The sequence below is a fragment of the Erpetoichthys calabaricus genome, chromosome 3 (assembly GCF_900747795.2).
Source record: "Erpetoichthys calabaricus chromosome 3, fErpCal1.3, whole genome shotgun sequence".
In the NCBI taxonomy this organism is placed as follows: domain Eukaryota; kingdom Metazoa; phylum Chordata; class Cladistia; order Polypteriformes; family Polypteridae; genus Erpetoichthys; species Erpetoichthys calabaricus.
This window is the reverse complement of record NC_041396.2, coordinates 202,220,953-202,243,754: the sequence shown is the minus strand read 5'-3', so window position 1 is coordinate 202,243,754 and position 22,802 is coordinate 202,220,953. Positions and strand designations below refer to the sequence as shown.

Genomic DNA, 22,802 nt, shown 5'->3' with positions numbered 1-22,802 from the left:
TCGCTGATACTGTCACATAAGCTCTCATTTTTTTATAAATTAAAACTCCCATGGGACTCTTGAAGTAGCTTCTACTTAAAGTTGTCTTAGGTCAGACCACTTTATAAATGCAGTGTATGTGGGATTCATTGTCTGCTTCTTCGGCCACAATCCCACTTAGCAATATAGCTTGACAACAGACGATTGTAGGACACAGTAGCGCCACAGAGGAATTTTGCCATGAATTCCATCAAGCAAACCCTTCCTTTGGACAGTTAAACCGGGGCTGTTGCAGAAGGTTAAGTAGATAAAAAATTAAAGTGTAAATTAAATACATTCGTTATAGATCAAGAAATACTTCCATTTGAAGATGGCAACTGACTATGTTACTTCTTCTGAGATGTGGTTAAGCAAAACATGATGATTATATATTTGGTTATGCTGTATTTAAATTTACATGGAAAGACTCCTCAAAGTCATAATTTTCTTAATAACATATTATATTTCTTGCACTGTTGTGGTGTACTTGTGTTTGGAGCATATTCTTCAAAAGTATTCTTTAAATCTCTTATTAAGGTGTCTCAGTGCTGTACTCCATCACTGACTCATGTCTGATTTAAGGTAACATAAATTAATAACTAGAAAGAGACAACCTTTCGCTAAAATTTGACCTTAAAACTCATCATCAGCTGCTTGTTAAATTAAAGGTGGATTGAAAAACACACATTGTTCGCTATGTCCACAAAAAAAAACAAACAAACACAGAAAGCTTTGTAAGTGCGGTCTCAAATGGCATACATGTCTGGCCACAACTGACATTACAACACATTGGAAGACAGACTTACTGTGAAAGTGAACAGAGTCTTAATTTGGCATAAATACAGGAGGCTTTCAGACAGCTTTCAGTCTGTTTGGCCACAGGGTTGCAGCCATAAAAAGTGTACCCACGGGCTCTTATGAGCTAGAGGTGATGCCTGTTAATAAGCAAGCTGAAGATCCCATTTACAGCAAATGGGCATTACAAGCATGCAGGCGGCAGTGCAGGCCAAGTGGGTCAATGGTGTGCTGCAAGTGGTGGATATACCAAACGAAGGCTACACATAGCTGCCAAAGAAAGCAATGGGAAACTGCCTTGGCTATCTCCCAAGAACAGAAGGATTAAGAACAAATCAGTATAATGAAAAAGGGCATAAAAAGAGATGATCTGAAGAATTTTGGACAGAAGCGAGGAAAAGTAATTAAATTCTATAAAATAAAATCAAAAAGTAAATAAAAAGTACTGTTCACTGAACTAGAGGTCAAAACAATTAAAAGACAATATCTTCAGAGTTAGCAGAAACATAATGCTACAGTACATCCCAAGTCATTTTTTTTTTGTTCTTTATTTTGCCTTATACAATTTCTTGTATTAGGAATTTGTTAGTTTTTGCATACCCCTTGGGGTCAGAGCGCAGGGTCAGCCATTGTACAGCACCCCTGGAGCAATTACAGGTTAAGGGTCTTGCTCAAGGGCCCAGCAGAGCAGGATCTCTTTTGGGGGGATTCGAACCGGCAACCTTCTGGATACCAGCACATATCCTTAGCCTCAGAGCCACCACTCCGCCCAGTTGGCTGCCAAGATAAAAATCAGTGTATGCATATATAAAGGAACTGACATGAAAAGCAAAATGATGGGTTAAAAACAGCATAAAGTTAAAGATGAAGACAGACCTATACAAAGTGACCCAGAGAATTTCAAAGGCAGAAGGAATATCCAGGTGCCAGTTCAGGTAGGACTGTGGAGATCAGAACATTTAAAGTTTGACTCAAACGTTAGTTAAGGATAAAGAAGCATACGTTTATGGGACTTGGGGTTCCTTCTGGCACCTAAGTGCCCTGTTCTGCTGTGATGGGTTACATTGGTACTGGAGGGTGCATGAGTAGGTCAATCAGGGATTTGGGGGCTGAGAATTTAGGATAGGCCAGGTTCAGAACTTTAAATAAAGAGATGCATAGTAGCATAAATATATACAGTATATAAGCAAGATAACCTGGACAATTCTAACCAAAGGTTTAAATAAAGCCTAAGTAAAATGTGCAATATATTAACAATTGTTTGCCTTAATGCTACAACTATCAGGAATAAAACAATTGAACTGCAGTTATATGTAATTGTGGATTAAAAGGGTATCATTGCAATAACAGGAACCTGACTATATAATACAGATGTAGATGAATGGAACAAAGATGGCTATGCATTTTTAAAGTAAGATATGCAAAACTGCAAAGGAGGGGATGTTTCAATTTACATAAAAACAGAATCATGCCTTCTTTAATTGGAAGATAAGCCACATCATAATAATGTTTTTGGAGTCAACTACAGAGCTGTAGGGATGGGATTTGATACTGAAAATGTGTTATGGACTCCCCATTGAAGATTAACAGGAGATTTTTAGACATATCAGAGATATTTTTTATCTTGGTATATTAAAGCATTCATGAGTAAGTAAGTCTGTCTAAATTTGCTATATTTTAATCATCAGAATATAATTCAGGGTTTTGATGTGATTGAACATTAGGATCTACTGACCATAATATAATACATTTAACAATGAATTGGAACAGAGAATATTTAAAAACAAAACAGTTAAGTTTAACCTTAGGAGGGAATATTTTAAGCAAATTCTTCTAATTTCAAAAATGACAAACTGGGATTCATTTTTGATGAGTAGAGTCAGCCAATGAGCAATGAAAAAGGTTTACAAGCATTTTACATAAAATGTGGGACAAGTTCATCCTGAAATTTAAGAGAGATAAGAAACTAAAAAGAACTCAATAGTGGATAAATAAGGGGCTTAAAAAGAAAATGTAAAGGAAATAAACAGTGGTATGACACATACAAGGCACATAATTAGGAGATGTTAAAAATAATATCACACAGGGACCAGTGCTTGGGGCTCTTTTTAATATATGGGACATAAATTATCTGGATAAGAATATGAACAACACAATAGTTACATTTGCAAATTATAACAAACTGAATGAATTGGAAGATAATCCATTATAAGCTAAATCATTAAAAAGGGACTTGCACAGAATTCTAAGTAAAAGTAAGGTATTACACGTATGGGTTAAAAATATAATATTTCAATACAGATTGGGAATTTTAAAACTTGAAAATAAAACTTATGGGATGGCCAAAGAGTATATGTCAGGGAAGGATATGCTTATGGTATATAACTCACTTGTGAGAGCTCACCTGAAATACAGCGTACAGTTTTGGTCTTCATATTACAATAAAAGACATGTAGCGCTAAATAAAGTCCAGAAAAGAGCGATTTACACGGACTCCAGGATTAAAAGGTATGAGTTGTGAAGAAAGACTGAGAGAGTAAAACCTTATTAGTTTAAGACAACAGATATGAAGACGCAATATGATTGACCTTTTTAAAACTGTGAAAGGAATTAGTACAGTGGAACCCACTTATTAATTAATTTAATTCTTTAGCAAGATCATGGGGACATATGTAAATTCGCTAAGAGTTGATTTTGCACAAACACTGTAAAGTTTTTCTTCACACAGAGGGCCATTGACACATGAAATAAATTACCAAGCAGTGTGGCAGACAATGGTATTTTGGGCACTTTAAAAGCTTGACTTATTATTATTTTGGAAAAATCAGACCAACAGGATTGCTGAGCTTTGTGAACTGAATGGCCTGTTCTCATCAATATACTGTAATTCTTATGTTCTGGTATACCAATGATCTGTATGGTAAGAGTGATATTCTAAGAACAAAAGTAAATGAGCTTTAAAGAAAAGTTGCAGAGGCAGCCATAAAAGGTTTAAAGATGTGAGTAAACAGGAGTATTAATCTGTGTCTCTTAAAGGCACATAAAGGGAAAGGATGAAGGCAGTTGACTGAATAATAATAATAAATATCCAAAAAAGGAGTGCGGTTAGAAGATGTCACTAGTCAATAACCATCACACTTAAAAAGAAAGTGATTCAGACAGGATATGGAATTGCAAAACAATGTGTTTGATTTCACCATGCATCTGAAACAATAAACAAACTGAACCTCAAAAGTTCAAAGAAGAGGCATTACTATTCTTCATGCAAACAGAAATGATCGGACCAAGACAATTGAAGATGACAATGAAGAAACAAGAGTAGGAGAGGAGCTACAGACAGAATGGAAAGTTTTTGGATAAACTAAATCAATTTGGCAGAAACTAAAAAAGGACTGCATACATTACTGAATGTATCAAACACTGCAGAGAGAGAGAGAGAGAGAGAGAGAGAGAGAGACACACAGAGTCAGTCTGAAGAAATAAGAGTAGCAAAGAAAATTCAAAGACAGCAAACAAGAAGAAGCAACAGCATTAAGCAATGGAGAAAATGGAGAGGATTTCAAGCAGATGAAAAGCTTTGTTACTTAGGCTGTCATATTTCAGACAAAAGAAAATGCAAGTATGAGGGTAAAACCAGAACAAGGTTTTAAAAAGACAGAAAATATCAACTGTACAAATATGAAGCAAAGAACATTATTACTATAGTAGCACAGAGACTTCCATTTTAAAACTCAAGAGACATAGTTGCTGAGAAAAAAAAAAACAAGGAAACACTTTGTGACACAAGCAGCGGGATGATATATGAGAGAAATACTGATGATCAGGTTAAAAATAAAGAGGCCAAGCCAAAAAGATGACAAATACTGTTAAGTAATATTAAAGCAAAGGCCTTTAATATACAGACATCAAGCAAATTAATTAGAAAAGTATATTTCTTTTGGAAGAATACCAGTAACAGTTTCTGTTTTCTGGAGTGTTCGCATATTCAAACATTACTCAGATGAAACTTCAGTGTACTATTTATGTGTCAACTTGAAAGCAGGGCCTCCTTAACCCTTTGAACTCAAACTAGTTGGCCTGACCTTTTGAAACACTCCAGCACTCCTGAAAAAAATATGTGTCTTCAGGCTGGTGACAGTAACAATATACTCCTAAAACTACTTAGGACTGAGCTATATGTGTGCAGAGCTTCAACAATGCTAACACACCGATTTCAATTAAAATAATTTTCTTCTTCTATTCAAAGAATAATCAACAGTTTTATTGAATAATGGTACACTAAAATAAGTAACTGTGCTCAGATTCAGACAATAAAAATGTTACGTCACCTGTGCAATTCTGCATTTCAGTTCAGCTCTCTCCAGCTCCCAGGCACATCTATCTTTAGTGTACTGCGCCTGCAAATCACACCTTCTGATTTCCTCCTTTCTAAGTTCTGACTGAACCTCTTTCAATGAAGATTTCAGCTCTAATAAAATTCTCTTGTTTTCACCACTCTGTAAATATAGAACACACATATATATATTTAGATCAGAACAAAATATTTTTATGTCATGCAGATATTTTAAATGCGTGACTACTGGTGACAACAAGCCCAGAGAATGTTTACCAGATACCTCTTTTAGGTAACAATTAAAATAAGAATAACGCAACCCCTCAAAAATTTAAACAGACTAAAGCACATCCATTACAAAAAAAAACTTCAGTTATTCATATTATTAAAAAAATACTTCAATCATTATTCAATTATTAGCTTCAACTATCTGATCTATATGTATTTTATTACTTTTTTATTTACTTGTATGAGCATAACAAATTCATGACTTGTTCAACAGACATCTGTATGGCAATAAAGTACTATGACAGCAATTCTGAATCTTGGCTAAAAAAAGTTACTGCAACGTCAAGACTGTCAGTGCTAGCTGGTTATGCTTTGGTTCTCTTCATTTTTGTGCAAAGAGGGTAAATTTGCTTATTCCATTATAGGACCAGATTTGACATTGGGTATAAAAATATATTTTTAATAATGATGTAATTTTAGTATCATCCACATCTGTAAGTAAATGATACCACTGATTATACTTACAAAACTTATATATAGCTAAATGAAACTTTTGTTCTAAACCATGGAAACAATACATTGCCAGAATGATAATTTCCATAACTAAGAGAAACTTTATTACATTAAGTTATTTATCAAGGGAAATTCTGCTTTGTTTTATTTACTTATTTTTGCAAAACTTATTCTACTTTATCCTAAAAGACTTTTAACTTCTGAACATCTCTAAACCAATACCTGGCAGACATTTGTATTATTAATGTCAAATATTTACTCTGTCTTTCTCATCCCTTGGCAGCCTGCTCCACCCCATCTGCACATTTTTTCATCCATTGGGTGAACAGACTTTCACTCATTTTGGCGCCCCTATTCATGTCAACAGAATTATGTCGTTTTCATGCATGTCTGAAACCACCTTTTCCATCCGAGCACATGCCAATTCTGTTTTGTTCATCTCCAGCATGCCTCATCCATTCCAAATATTCGTCTTTCCTACAGTACATGCCCACCACACCCCGGTTTTTAATAATTCCACACATGCCTCTTTATCATCTCAAATGCATGCTGATTGTTTCGTCTTTTACACATGCTTTCTAATGCCCTGCCCATGTCATATCTTGGAGGGTATGTTTCGGTGGTCACATCTTTTGTGTTCTTTACTTGTATTTCTGCCACTTCTCTCAGAAGCGTTTCTTTCTGCACGGTCCACTCCTCTTTTTCCTGCACATGTCGCTTCTTAAGGTCCTCGAACTTTTTCCTTAGTCGCCAGTGCTGCCACTGCAGCTCATATTTGCCACCAGGGCTCTGATCCGACGTCGCTGCTTGGTTAAGTCTGGCTTCTTCTGGAGTCGAGCTCATTGAAATGGTAGCTGGTGAACTCTTTTGTGCCCGGGGACTGCGACTTCGTCCGCGATGCCTGTTGCTGTCACCCCGAGGCATGGGCACAAACTCCCAACCGGGAGCGCTGCACACATAGCCGCCACTACGCTGGCTACCGAAAGCACCCCACATCTTCGTGGGCGGCGGCGCAATTAATCGTTAGAGCTGAGCTGAATTCAGGCATTTCTCCCACCTGCCCTTACGTCCGGAAACGGATTCTACACAGCAAGTGCAAGCTTTTTCCATGTGATCGAGGCGTTGAAAAAGTTCGATCTATATTGCATTTATTAAAATCACGTTTGCAGCTCTTCCTATATTAGCTTTTTCCACTCAGGAGACTCCGTTCGATTGCTCATATAACGAGGATTTATAATTATCTATTGATACATAATAACACGACGCCAGACCACAAACTCCATTGAGTTAAACTAAAGCGAACGTCCAATATGTGTCGCCCCAGAGAATGTGGATTCTCGAAATTGCGCTGGTGATGTAAGGGCTCGTTTATTTTTAACCTCCAGAAACTATATGCCCTGTCCTTCTCACCTTCTCACGTGTTTCAGCGCGACTCTAAATGCATGACCAATGTAACCCGCAACTACAGAGGTCACAGCATTGAGTTGCGAGTACCCACCAGAAACCATTTGAGGATATGGCTCTGCGGAGTGGCGACGGTTTTGCATCCTAACGGAAATTTGTTTGGAAAACTCTTTTAGAAGTGATACAATCTTCTGAGATTCCCCAACATTTATTTCTTCTTTAACACGCTCTTACTCACATACGTTTATAAAACTTTAATAATGCGCTAAAGTTGACATGTCTGTCTCTTGGAGAGCATTTTGTGCGGATTCTGCGCATCCTTTAACATTAATTTTGTCTTAGGTGGGCTTCTCATTCTAAATCTGTACGATGTGGATGCGTGCGCCACGGATACACATCCTTTAATATATACATTTTCAGAAATGATTTGCTCTTATTTAGGATTCTGTGACGTCGATATGCTGCAAAACTAGAAATCAAAAAGGATAAAGCATCTAGGTATTAGTTTTATTGGGGGCTGTAATAAATATTTCAACACACTCATCCATCCGTTATTTTTCTGACGCCGCTTAAAATATTTGGAGCGAGCGGATTCGTAGCACCAAATGAAATGCTATAATAAAGTAGATTTCATCTGGACCTGGTAACGTGCTGCATAATAACTGAAGCTAAGATTAATGTACTCAACGTGTCTATGAAACAGGATGGAATTACCTAAAATTAATGGCAAAATTAGATAATAATAATAATTTATATAGCATTTCAGCAGTCATATTTGCAACCTGGCACTAATATAGTTTTGCAAAACAGACAACGCCATTCTTCCATCGATTTTGAACCCGCTTAATCTAATTTTAGAACTCGCGAAAAACCGGAGCCTATCTAGGCAGCATCCTGTGCAAAGTATGAATCGACTCTCGAAGGTTTGCCTATTAATCGCAGGGAAGTCGAGCAACGATAGGGTGTAATACAAAATAAAAGAAGCAAGAATAACACTAGACAGAAAAGTATGCGTCTATCCTTAAACTAGAGAATTAAACTAAATTTCTGAAAACTCACTATAAGAAGAGAGTTGTTACAACATATTGTTTTCAACGATACGTGTAATGTGTACTTAATCTTAACTTTTCTGCTTTGAATTCTCTTCTATTTTTCACATAAGTGATTCGCTCTGATTCAGCTTTAAACAAAAACCTAATTTAATTTATCTGATAAATAAATATTGAGCATTCTAATTCAATTTCTAAAGTTACCTTCAGATCATTAACGGCATTACGCTACATACAATACCTGCTGGTGTACATAACAGAAAACTAAAGACGGGAACCTTTAATCTTATATATTGGATATCTCTTTAAGGTATAGCTTTGGTTAAAAGAAACATATTTTTCAGTATTCTGTAATTTTAGTCATTATATAAATGTTTTCACTGTGCTTTACGTATTAGACAACTGATTAATTAATGCTGGCGTTAACTTATTTCCTTCAACTATCCAAAACAAGCTAGGAAAGAAGCAAACCTCTTTTTCTAAGAAATTAAGAAAACCCCTAACTCTTTTTAATATATTTATCTCTGTTATTCATTTGTTCTTTTACCTGAGGAGATGCTCCCGTTGAGAATGAGTTGCTCCTCGGCCCGCTAGGATCCCTCTAACTTTTCGCCGGTCCTTTCAAGACGCAGATAGGCAGCATATAAGACGAGCGTAGTTAACTTGAAACGCTCGTTTGAGAAACCGACAACATTCCCGATCTCTCTCACACGCTCGCGCAGTTTTTAAAAACACTTAGGCGAGCATCCTCGCATCAGCTGGCGGGCCAATGACGTCAGTGCCCAGGGCTCACCCAGACCCCTCCCCTTCCCCCTCCTCTCTGTTACCACTGCGGGTAAACACTTCTTGTTCCAAGACATGTTTAGGCTTTATAGTGGGTACTGCCATTAGGTGCCAGCACTCGGTGTCACAATGTCAACTTCATTCCGGTTTTTAATTTCGACGTCATGGGACTCTACGCTTACCTAATTAAACACTGGATTGTTTTTATGTCTATTTTAGTACTGCAGCATACAGCAACAAGGGGATATGTTAAGCTGCCTGCTTAGGAACGGCGATCGAAAGGAATGCTAGTAGCATTTAAAGTCTTGTGTTTCAGACACCATCTTTATATAAGCTTTGGGAACATACAAAAGCACGCACAGATCACATTTTATTTCTTGTCGCCTCCTTAATCGTGGGCTTTAAAAAGGCATTGCTGCATTACTAGTTGTCAAGACGGTGAACCACTAAAATAAGCATAAACCTTTATAGTAATCATAACAAAGTGCACGCATATACTAAGTAAAATAAAAATAAGTATTATATATAAATATATATATGTATATGGAGAGAGAGAGAGAGAGAGAGAGAGCAAGAGAGAGGCGGGAGAGGGAATATGGGAGTGCCTGATAGGAGCAAACTCACCATTAAAGAAACAATGAAGAAAACGCAGCACTCAAGAACACCTCCAAATAAGTAAGACATGCAGGCAACAAGGAAACAGTTTGGTATGCCAGTGCAAGAAGGCAGGTGCGGTATAGACCCCATCATGTATGTTGCCCCATAAGTACAACAATCAGGGGCACCAAAGCAAAAGTGAGAATGGCAGTTCTGGAGGAAACTGCCTGATGCTAGGGATGCCTATTAAACCAACAAACCCATGGTACTAAAGAGTTGGGAAAGTGAAGAAGCCATCCCTTTTAGTAGATAGGGGTTACAAATCTGTAATACCTAGGTCGAATGAAGCAGCTGGGATCTAGTTTTGTTTTGCATATTTATGTACTTTAAATGTTTTTTATAATAAGCACTTTATAAATACCACTGTTTATAGCCTACTGCTCATTGTTATTCTGATTGTGCGGATATGCCACATGCACATACATATTTATATACTTATATATATATAATATTATTATCCATATATCCATTTTCCAACCCGCTGAATCCGAACACAGGGTTAGGGGGCTGAGCCAATCCCAGACAACACAGGGTGCAAGGCAGGAACCAATCCCGGGCAGGGCGCCAACCCACCGCACGACACACACACACACACACGCACACACAAAGCACACACTAGGGACAATTTAGAATCACCAATCCACCTAACCTGCATGTCTTTGGACTGTGGGAGGAAACCGGAGCACCCGGAGGAAACCCACACAGACACGGGGAGAACATGCAAACTCCACGCAGGTAGGACCCGGGAAGCGAATCCGGGTCTCCTAACTGCGAGGCAGCAGCACTACCACTGCGCCACCGTGCCACCCTAATATTATTATATACAATAATGTATATATATATATTATCACTAATGGGCTCCTGAGGATCACCTTCATGGCTCAATTCAGGCAGGTAATACCATGCCACAGCTCTAAGAAGATGCCCAATAAGGGCATATGACACACCCAGCGAAGGCCTTGCCCCTTCCAGTCCAAGCCTTATAAAGATGGACGTCCCCAAAAGGAGACGTTATTCATGGACCCAAATCTGCAATAGGATGGAGCTTCCAATCTGACCCACTCTAAATCTGAGCTACTTTGTCAAAGAGCACTCTACTGAGGCATAAAGAGATGGCCATTGAAAGCCAACTTTTGTTTGTTAATGTGGTGCCAATTAGCATTGGTTTTCTTTAGTTATAAAATTAAGCGGGGTGGCATGGTTGGCTCCCTAACTATTCCCCTGGACTTTTTTGATTTACTCAGGCAACAAAAAAATATATAGACTTTATACTGTCAGACATGCATGCCTAGAGAGCATTTTGTGTGCTCTATCTAGATAGAAATGAAGGGGGCAATAAAGAGGTGACACAGTTAACTTCATTTCTATCGTTTACCTCCAAATGGAGGAAGATGCCTAGAAGGACCTCTGATGTTGCCGTCCCACCCTTTCTGGTAACTCTGTTACTTAAGAAATGCCTGGACCAGAAGTCAGCCATGATCGTGCTACTGGAGAGGACTGACCCTTCTACCAAGACACACTCTGAATGGGCTAAAGAACTGAGCAGTCCCAGGAAAATTCTTTACAACTAATTCTTTTGTTTCATTGCACCAATTCAAACGGGGCACCCCCTAATTATTTAACTGGTTACATTTCTATTTGTTCCAATCTACCGTATATCTATCAAGATACTGTTTACATATATAATGCAAATTTAATTGACTAACTGACTCACTCACTCACTTTATTTCCCATTTATCTAAAAAAATAAAAATTTGTCAGGATGGTACGTCTAGGTCAGTAGTTATTCGCTAAGAAAGGGCATTTTGATATATCAGTATTTAGTGGTAAACCCCCACCTCCCCCAAAAGAAAAACTAAATACCCCGAAATCTCAAAAATTCTTTAAATGATTTGACTGAAATTTGGTGACTTCATAGAATTTATTTGTCAATATGTATTCATATTATGCTATACATGCTCTATGCTGAATACTTTGAATAGGGACCCCACACCCCTCGGCTCTCCAAAATTCTTTACATACTGTATACATTCGCATCTGCGGACATTACACCACATACAACTGACAAAAAACACAAAAAGAAATAGTTGAGTGAATGAAGTAAACAAATGAAAATTGTTAACAGCTAATAGTGATAATAATACACACTAACACTTCACGGTATTCCTACTGATTACCTGTTTCAATTAAAAAGAATACACTTTACTGTAAAATTGTGTTTTGCAATGACCATCAACAAAAGACAAGTCAGTAGGAAAAGCAGGAACTGATCTAATGCAGGAATGTTTTACTCGTGTACAATTGTGTATAGCATGTTTAACAGTAAGCAGCACCAATGACTTAATATTATTATTATTATTTATTATTTGACTGATACCATTATCTAAGGTGACATACAACATCTGAGATACAATTAAGTTGTATTTCTTTTGTTTTTCTAATTGTAGCACACGCATGTGAAGTGACTTGCTTAGGGTCACACAGAGACAATACCAGGACCTGAATCCACATCCTCAGGGTCTGAAGGCCTAGATTCAAAGCCTTAACCATTAGAACACAACCCTGCCAACAAAATTAGCCCTTGGTAAAAATAAAAAAAAATATATTGTACAGTATATAGAAAAGTACTTAGTTAGGAAAAGCTGAAAAACACACCTTCTGCATGCAGTATAAAGTATATACCGCCAGAGCTACAGTATAAGGGACAGAGGAGTGGCACAGAGTAAAAGACAAGTCAGATATCATCAGACACCTCAATGGTAACCAAAATACTAACCAGGTTAAAGTGTATGTAAATGGGAGGCTTATTAAAGAGTGATTCACTATATTCCTTTAAATGATACCCCAGAACTAGGTAATCTGAGAGTACAAAAGTGAGAAATATGTCAATGAGCAATGGTGGAATTTTCCCATAGCAAAATTATTAGCCACATACTCCTTCATGAAACAAATTCAGCTCTGTGCCAAATTAGGTAGCAGGCAACCAAGGTACAACTATGGTCATGCAATTAGAAATAAAGAATTCAGGAATACCCAGAGTTACCACCAGAACTTTCAGACAGTATTTTTAATTGGGCCATTGGGCAAACCATCACAGCTAATAGGGACTAGATGCTATGCGGTCAAGCCCACTGAGATAGCTAATGCTTGTTTTCCCTGATTTAATTGATACTTTCTGTCATATGTTTCCTTCTCTAGGTGAAGGTTTTTGGACACTCCCATCTTATAAATTTCTCTGTGTAATTCAACTCCTTTGTACCTTTTTTCTAAGCATTTGAATGAGTTCTGCTGCATGCCCATCTTTTCTTTCTGTCAGCCCTATCTTTAGCTGTTAGAGCTACCTCCATCTCATTATTCAGTGCTAATGCTTTAATCTTTTTTCAGTGTAAACTCTACAGTTCTAGGTTTGCTGTCTTATTTGATAGACCCATATCATATTACTTCAATTTCCCAATTTGGATCCAGCTTCTAAGAAGAACATAGAAACTGACAGTGAGTAATGTCATACTTTGTACAGGGGTCTACTACACTAGAATGAAGCCGGAGGTATAGTACTGTGGGACCAGAAGGACAGAAGAAAATGCTAGGCTGGGAATTTGAATTAAAAGAAAACATTCAAAATGGGGGTAGGATGCCTTAGGATGCTGAGATGTGGCACCTGCATATTCTCATGATCCGACACACTGTCTCCTTATCTCTGAGTAGCATAAGGGGAATTTGGAAGGGAGTCCTGGAATCGTTCTCTGGGCAATGGGCTCTTCAGATCACAAAGTAAATATATGGCTTAGAAAAATGTACCCTTTCTCTAGGACTAGCAATATTGATGTGTAAATGGTTTTCCTTTCTTAAGAATAAACAAGTAACTGGGAGGCAGCACACAACTTGTTGGTAAACTGTGCAAAAATTCAGCCAGCAGCAGATAGAATGAGAACTTGTAAATATGTACAAGTCTAAATGAATATTTTGCACATTTAACAATAACATCTTAAACTCACAAAGTCTAGTCATTTAAAATGTGCCATACACTTTAAGTTAAACCAGAAGCAAAAGTCTTTGAATACATACTTACCTATCTAAATGCTGGTAAAAATCGAGAGGAAGCAAGCTTTTATAACCTGTGGAATTAAAAAGAAAGGAAAACAGAAGCTGCTTAAACAGAAAGAAGACTGACAAAGCTTGCTTCCACTAATAAAATAGCACTTTAAGAGACTCAAGAAACATGTGATTGAGAATTACATGTTTTCTTCATGATACAATGAGCAAGGCCACATCTGTTCTAATAATAATGCACATTGATGAAGTCAATTTTTGAGATTGTTTTACTTATTTGACATATTGATTAGCATTGAAAGACCTTCAGTGTGTATTCTACAAGTGTATAATGGCAGTTGTATATTTTGTTTGGCATCCCATTGCTAACCAATATCACTAATAAAACATGTTAATTGTTAAATATGTTCTTAGACATGAACCACATGTCCAAATAGGTTCCTCTCATTAATAAACTGCTCAGCTTTTGTGTCTCTATTTCATCATTTGATACTTTGTGATTGTCCTTTCAAAAATGGTTGCACAGGAAAAAGACAGGAACCAAGGCCATAACAGAGAGATGGAAATACAGCCTGAAAAGAATAGAGTAATGAGTCCCAAGACACGGGGATGTGGTGGTGAAATAATAGGTGCCAGAAATTCGAGATCCCTTGTCTAAATCGAGAGAAAGACCACAGGACTAATAGGATATCAGAAAACCTCCTAGCCAATGGTGATGATTTATAGGTGGCCATCTCTTTGTTGCTTGCTAAACAGTTAAATCTTAAATTGCAGTTGCTAAAGGTTATAACACTTTGGCCTGTGACAGCCAGGGAACATTTTCAAAGAATTTGCCATTAATTGGTTAGAAGTCAATAATTTCATACAGTATAAGTTGTGTGACTGATGCAAGGGAAAGGCAAAGAGAGAGTTCATAAAATAAAAAATATACTTTATAATCTTTATAAACAACAGGGCTACACATTAAGTCAGAAAGCCTGCTATACATATTCACAAAAATGCTTAACTCAGACACTTTATACACTACAGAATTAGATGTTTCCTATGAAAATCTTCTAGTTGTATTACCAACTGCACTCAGTATGACACCAGATTGCATGTTAATGCTCTTTGTTATAATTATACTGCATATTCAAAGAGACTTCACCTGAAGTTGTTACAGTAGATTAATTCACACCACATTAGTAATCCGTTACATTTAAAATTAAAACATATACATTTGCATCAGGTGACTTTTATGGAAATTGGAGAATGTAGTTTAGCATTTTAGAGGCACTTCTGAGATGCCAAATTACTAAGGAAGTTACTGTAACTTGCTAAATATAGACTCCTGTGTTAAACATGGTGCTGCACTTTCATGTTCTTTAGCATGAAATATTTTTTCATTGTCTAATCCGCGTTGTCCTGAACAGGGTCGTGGGGGTGCTGGAACCTATCCCAGCCAACATAGGGACAAAGACAGAAACAAACACTGGACAGGGAACCAGTCCATCACAGGGCAAACACACACACACCAGGGCCATTTTAGCATCACCAATCCAATTGCATGTCGTTGGGCTGTGGAAGGAAACCCACACAGACATGGGGTCAACATGTAAACTCCCCACAGGGGGGATCAGAGGCGCAAAACCTGCGACGCACCAGCGCTACTGATGCACTACCGTGCCTGAAATATTGCACTTGATAGTCAATGTGAAATTCTTACACATTTTATGCAATAACTTGTAAGAATGTTCAACTGCAATACACTTTAAAATGTGCAAGTCTGCATTTTACACTTTGACATCTAAAATTCTGCTCTGTATTTTCAAAAGCAAGCAGACTACTGTCATTATCAATCTGGGTGTCTATAACACTTGAAATATCACACAAGGTTAACACTTTGATTAACAGAAACTTGTTTATAAATCCCCTTACTGTTGTTATTCTTTTAGAAAGAACAAAAGAACTCAGGCAGCCCCTGCATTCTGAAGGTTTAAGCAAACAATAATTCAGTACAGCACCTATACTCAGTCTGAGTCCATAGCAAGTAAAACCAGGCCCCAGCTTAACAAAATAATAGTAATTACAATGTCAGCAACTCCAATTTTGGTATCTCATTCTGCAGCAGACGTAAACAACTACCTACATCCATCTACTCATTTAAATTTCCAAACTATTCATTTGAGACTTCAGGAATAAAGAGATCTCAAGGTCCAGTAAAAGAGTGAAGATGATTATTGGAATATGTTAAACAGAAAAATGCTACATGGATAGTAGGCTGGCATAGAACTGCATGATAGCTCCAGGAATCTGTATTACAAAGGTGCATGGGGATTAAATTTTCCTATTTGTGTGTATTTTTATTTTTTACTGTATTCCAGTTTTCCTCTAACATCCCAGAGATGTGCTAGTTAGTTTAACTGGACAAACTGATGGCTAATTCAAGAAAATACCACAATTAGAGCTACCAAATGACTAAAAGCGTATCAGATAGGTAATATTCATTATGCTAAAATGCATAAGAAATTACTTATATTGTCCTTTAGTTTACATTTGTAATCTTATACACATATATTGCTTTATACAATTCACAAACAAATTACTATACAATTTCACATAAAGTCTTATAAAACACTACCTTTAGACTTTGGCCATGAGAAAGCCTCAAAAAGTATTTACTTCAGCATTGTCTTTTGAGTGAATAATTTCTAACCAACTTATCTAGTAGGTGTAAAAATGGAACTAACCTCTGACAGAGCCAATCCATCATAATCCTTATACACACCAAAACCCATGCAGAACCATATGGGGGTTACTTTAGATTGCCAATTAACATAGCACTTGTGTCTGTCAATCTTTATTTTATTTAGCATGATTTTTTTAATCAAGCCAACTATTTGCCAGAATTAATGTTTTCCTGGACAGGGTTACAAACAGTGAAATCTTATCTCAGCAGACGCAAGTCTAAGACAGGAACTAGGCTACACTGATCATCACAAATTCAATTCAGAGAAATGGCTTCCTGAGCTTTTCTTATTCCAAGCACATTTATCACTGCAGGCCTACTTAATAATGGTTTCAACACTTAATTTTCAGGATTGCATAGCTATGACTAGTTAAGATATCAAATGACAGACAAGTGGAAAACAAAGGCCACTCCTAAATGCTTTGCCTTTTGATGGCATAAATATTCAACTCCTCAAAAATATGAACGCATACTATATAGACTAATGCTGCCTTATTACAAAGCAAAGGCCCTGGCTGAATGATCAGGAGAACAAATGGCACATATCAAGTGACTGCACAGAGAAAGTAATACAAATCATTTTAAATCTCAGACACCATAACTGATTGTGTTGAAAGCTAGAACCTTGAGTAAACTGTTTGTTAATTTTCTCTGAAGCGCACAGTGAGGCAGATACTAAAAGAGGGAGAGAATCAAAACAACAGATGCTTTTAATTTAAAAGAAAGAATTAGCAACGGTGAGAGCTGTGAAAATACAGACATTATACACATGTAATCAATTTTGTTATGTTTGTTGCATAATAGGACAGTCAATGTCACCTTGATGTCATCCACTGTTTTTCTATTGGACATTTCATCAATCTAAAAAGCACTAATCCACTGTGAATTACATAACTAATTGTCAGTGTCCTTATCAGGACACCTCCTTAAGCAAAGTGATTGCAAATGAAAGCCCCACTGTATATATAAACATCCATCCATCCATCCATTTTCCAACCCGCTGAATCCGAACACAGGGTCACGGGGGTCTGCTGGAGCCAATCCCAGCCAACACAGGGCACAAGGCAGGAACCAATCCTGGGCAGGGTGCCAACCCACCGCAGGACACACACAAACACACCCACACACCAAGCACACACTAGGGCCAATTTAGAATCGCCAATCCACCTAACCTGCATGTCTTTGGAATGTGGGAGGAAACCGGAGCGCCCGGAGGAAACCCACGCAGACACGGGGAGAACATGCAAACTCCACGCAGGGAGGACCCGGGAATCGAACCCAGGTCCCCAGATCTCCCAACTGCGAGGCAGCAGTGCTACCCACTGCGCCACCGTGCTGCCCATATATAAACATTAAATAAAAAATGATGCATACAGTGGAAAACATTTCATTTAGAAAGAGAGGGAAGTATATATTAACAATCCTATGATGAGGAAAACAATGTAAAGCAATTTAAATGTGCTTTCTGTTAGCAGAATGCATGTATGTGTAAATAAATTAATACTTCATTAAATACTCCATGCAAATAAACTCATGATTAAGGCTTTAAACAAACATTATCTATCTGTCTTTCTCTCTCTCTATATGCCTCTTTAAATAGATAAACATACGCTGTATATAAAATTAAAAGTCAACAGATAGATTCAGAAGGTATTCAGACTCCTTCACTTTCTGCACACATTATTGTGTTGTAGATTTATTTTTAAATGGATAAAATTGGCATTTTCCCATCAATCTACACTTAATAATCCAAAATGACAAGCTGAAATTGTATTTTTAGAAAGGATGTTCAAGATTTTTCAAATATATTAAAAAAACAAAAACTTAAAATCTCTCATTTATATAAATAGACCCTCTGCTGTGACACTCCAAATTGTGGTGAGGTGCACCCTGTTTGCTTTAATTATCTTGGAGACATGTCTAGAACTTAACTGGACTCCATCTGTGGAAAACTGAATTGATTGGACATTGTTTAGAAAGGCATACACCTATATATATATATATATATATATATATATATATATATATATATATATATATATATATATATATATATATATATATATATATATAAGCTGACCTGAGCTGAAAAATGGCTCCTAGTATATGAATCTGCAGACCTGCAGACTGTCTATGCCAGTTGTGTAACCACTCCAATGGCATAAACAGAGAAAACAAATTTAGGACGAAAGAGGCCCACAACACAATGAGATAGCAAAAGAAGCTGTGTTAAAACATAACTTAAAAATTGATAATAATTTATGCTTCTATTATTTTGTTTTGTTCCATCATTTTTAAGTAGAGAGCTCTGACCTATTTCTAGAACATTTGGGTTAGGATAGGATTAAATGTTACTAGGTCAAGTATACTATACAATATCTATAATAGTGTTCTCTCTCATATCTTTCTGTTTGTTTTTAGTTTTCCCTACAGAGTATAAAATTTAAAAATATCTGCTTCTTTGTCCTATGTTGTGACTAAATTCACAGACACTGTAAAAGAACCAACGGGCACTAGATGGGCACGGAGTCCTTTCATGTGCAAGGTTGGTTAAATATAGTATGTATGCTTTTAATGATCCTTTCTGTTATTTACCAGATGTCTTTCTAGTTAATAAATCATCTTTATGCAGTTTTAGATTTAATTACAGAGCCACACTCTCATCCTAGTGGTCAATAACTCTCAAACTCTACTGTATGTATTATTTACACTGTATGAATACCAGGTCAGGTCAGGTTAGGCCAGGGAGCATGCACTGGTACAGTGTGTTCCCACACCAACCACATGACGAAACAGCTCAGGATCCTGGTTGGCAACCCCCCAGGCAGACATGTGGTCCAGTCCCACATAACAACTATCAGCTGCAGCCAAATGTTATGTGGGAGTCCTCTTGACCTGGTCCAACTGCTCGGGTCCTCAACAATGAGGATCCTGTGAACCAGATCACCCTTGGGGAATTGCGCCACATAGCCGTAGTGCTGTAACTGATGCTCCATCACAATACAGGTAATGTGCCTCATTTGTGACTCCATGGATAACCACTCATTTGACACAAAGTCAAACAAGCAGTACCCAAGGATTCTCTGAAAAGACACAGTACTGAAAGAGTCCAGTCTTTGTCTCAGGTCACTGGATAGTGTCCATGTCTCGCAACCATATAACAAGACAGATCAAGCACCAGGGCTCTAAAGACTTGGACCTTCGTCCTTTTGCAAAGATATCGGGAGCGCCACACACCCCTTTTATGACCCCCCCATGCTCTCCCAAACCGTCTATAGACTTCATAAATGTCGCCGATGAGGTAAGTAAACCTCTCGACAAGGTCGATACTCTTTCCACAGACACAGGCCTAGATCTTGGTTTTTATCCAGGACACTATCTATGGAAAGAGTGTCAACAAGAGAAAACTAAATTGCAAAATCAAAAAAAAAATGTTATCTGAATGTTCTAAAATGAAAACTTCCTAGATAAACAAAAAAAGAGTAATGTGACTCTTCATAAAGTCTTAAACATTTAAATAATGTATTAACTACCAAAGCTAATCTATAAGTTACATCATCATATTTTTGAGAACGAGGGGATTAATTAGGCTGAACAAACATTAACTTTGTTTATACTAAAAGCCCCAACGTTATTAGTATCTTGAGAAGTTTGAGTGTGTTGTTGTACTTTTTAAAATTATTTGTCTATATCCCTTTGTATCATTTATTATTTGGTGTGGTAGGTCTGTGCAATGATGATGTAGGTAGGAATGCTACAGCAAAACAAAAACATACCAGTGTGCCTGATAACCTCATTATAGTGCAACTCTCACAAGCAACAACATGTGAATAAAACAAAACAAAAAAAAAAAGTTGTGAAGTAAAAATAAATAAATAAATAAATAAGTAAGTAAGTAAATAAATAAATAAATAAAATAAAATTTAATCAGCTGCGGTAGGTTGGCACCCTGCCCGGGATTGGTTCCTGCCTTGTGCCCTGTGTTGGCTGGGATTGGCTCCAGCAGACCCCTGTGACCCTGTGTTCGGATTCAGCGGGTTGGAAAATGGATGGATGGATGGAAATTCAGTCAGATTCTGATACCTGATGAACTTACATCTTGTTTTCCCCTGAAGCATTTCATATTATCAGATGCCTACTGGTCATATCTTGCGTTAACTTGATTTGTCTTATATTCCTATATGATCACTCTGGAGACATTTACTCAGTTTAAACAGTGAAAGGCATATCCAGCCATACATCAATCAATTTTCAACCCTACCTACAGTAGCATAATATGCAGCCAAAGGAAAAATTAAAATAAAGAAAAATGCAAACCCATACAGATATTTCTTGGGGACTGACTGTGCCCAGGAGCTAAGAAACAGCAGCACTAATAGTAAGCATGCACTGTAAAATTTCTCAGCTTGTCTAAAATCAGTAACAGTTTAAAACATATTTCATAAAAGGAGACATTTCTGAGTCTTCAGATATTTCAAAATGCAATTATATTTTTGCTTAATCATTTTTTCAGGTCATCCATGCTGCAGGCTATCACAGAAGCTATATGTACAAAATCATAGTTACAACTGGCCAATTATTCTGGATTTCTTGACAAACTGTATATGTAATATTGTTCCAAAATAAATGATTTCTAATACATACCTGAATATGCAAGTCGCGCCATTTGTGCAAAAATCAGTTGTCTCCAGTGCTTTTGTTAAACATAAAGTCTGATGTTGAATTATGGCCCATGAAGGAATGAGTTATCCCCTGTACTTCTTGCATGTTGTACCCTTAGTGATGTGTTTGAAGCAAAATAAAAACAAAAATAAAACAAAACAAAGCAAAAACAAAAAGCTATGCAAAACTCAATGGAATTTACAGTACAAAAAAAAGTGTAAAAAGAAAGACCAATTTAAATATGGTGGCATAGGACAGCGATGAAAACAAAACAAGAATGAGAATAAGCAAAATAATAGGCTGAAACATCTGGGTAAGTAAAGGATGAAAGAATTGTTAAAAATGGAGAATAAATAAATAAAGAAAGAAAACAGAAGTTAGAATTTTAAGGCAGAGACCATTTTCTACATTTTATTTTAAATAACCTTTGATTTAACTTTTCTACAGTTATTTTTCACATCCAGTTTCTCAATACTGATTTTTCTTTCAATTACACTGGAATAACTGAAGAAATAATTTATTTTTTACATAATGCAGGACAGATTAAGAACCGCATCGAGGTGCTGCAGTATTGCGGCCTGAAATAATATGGCAAACATCCCACAGCAATGAGGTAAAATTTCCTTACCTTCTTTTAGAGCTGCACTGTTTATTTGCTGCAGTCACTTAGAAGTACAGTACACACAATTATTGCTTACAGTTAAACATAACAGTTCAATTTTATCTTAGGAAACACTACATGCAAATAAAATATGGCAGACTTTGAGCAATAATTGTTTTACCCATTAAGTAGTAGAGAAAGGTTATGAATATCTATCTATCTATCTATCTATCTATCTATCTATCTATCTATCTATCTATCTATCTATCTATCTATCTATCTATCTATCTATCTATCTATCTATCTATCTATCTATCTATCTATCATAAAGCTACACCAAGTACTTGAAGTTGGCATCACATGAATTACTGCCATCTACCTTATAGCAAAAAAAGAAAAGAACATTACTTAATCAAACTTGCCCGATTCTCTGTATACTTATGAGTTTATTCCAACTGTACCCTTTCCCCAAAATGACAAATGAAAGATTGATTTTGTATTCTTACAATGTGAGCCTTACTAGTAAAGTGATTCCCTCAGTCACATACTGTGTCATGGCTGGGACTGAACCTTCAACCTCATGGCTTACAGTCAAATGTCTTAACCACTGGAAAAGACTGTCCACCCATAACACTCTCATACTATGATTACTGAATAGATACATCATCTTTTAGCTTAATAAATCTGTCCATTTACTGAATAATTTACTTATGGAGAGTTTCATTAAAAGGCAAACAATTATATAGTCTTTGATAGCAAGAATTAAAAATTTTAATGCAAAAGTATTATGGAACGTGTAATTTCAGTCAGTTGACATCTAAAGTAAACTATTGTTCCATTGGCCATTAACCGAGGAGTAAGGATTGAGAGTTTTTTAAATTGATTATTGGTTAACACATGTTCTCAAAATTCTCACCTAAATCTTGTTGCACTTCCCAGTGCCTTGTGAATTCCAGTTTCTGTCCTGTATTTTCTATTTAA

General features: G+C 36.8%; 1 protein-coding gene across 4 annotated transcripts in view; it reads right to left on the bottom strand.

The window, feature by feature from the left end:
* LOC114648568 (protein SOGA3-like) overlaps positions 1 to 22,802 on the bottom strand; it is a 67,041-nt gene that overhangs the window by 19,758 nt on the left and 24,481 nt on the right. For 2 of the 4 annotated variants that reach the window (XM_028797671.2, XM_028797669.2), the window contains exons 7-9: positions 21,203 to 21,529; positions 13,850 to 13,895; positions 5,136 to 5,309 (exon numbers count right to left, since the gene is read on the bottom strand). In XM_028797671.2, the coding sequence (XP_028653504.2) occupies positions 21,419 to 21,529 (111 nt within the window). In that variant the 3' untranslated portion in view covers positions 5,136 to 5,309; positions 13,850 to 13,895; positions 21,203 to 21,418. Of the gene's footprint in view, positions 1 to 5,135; positions 5,310 to 6,532; positions 7,166 to 8,887; positions 9,049 to 13,849; positions 13,896 to 21,202; positions 21,530 to 22,802 lie in introns of those variants that run through there. The other 2 variants (XM_028797674.2, XM_028797668.2) reach the window with 2 other exon arrangements.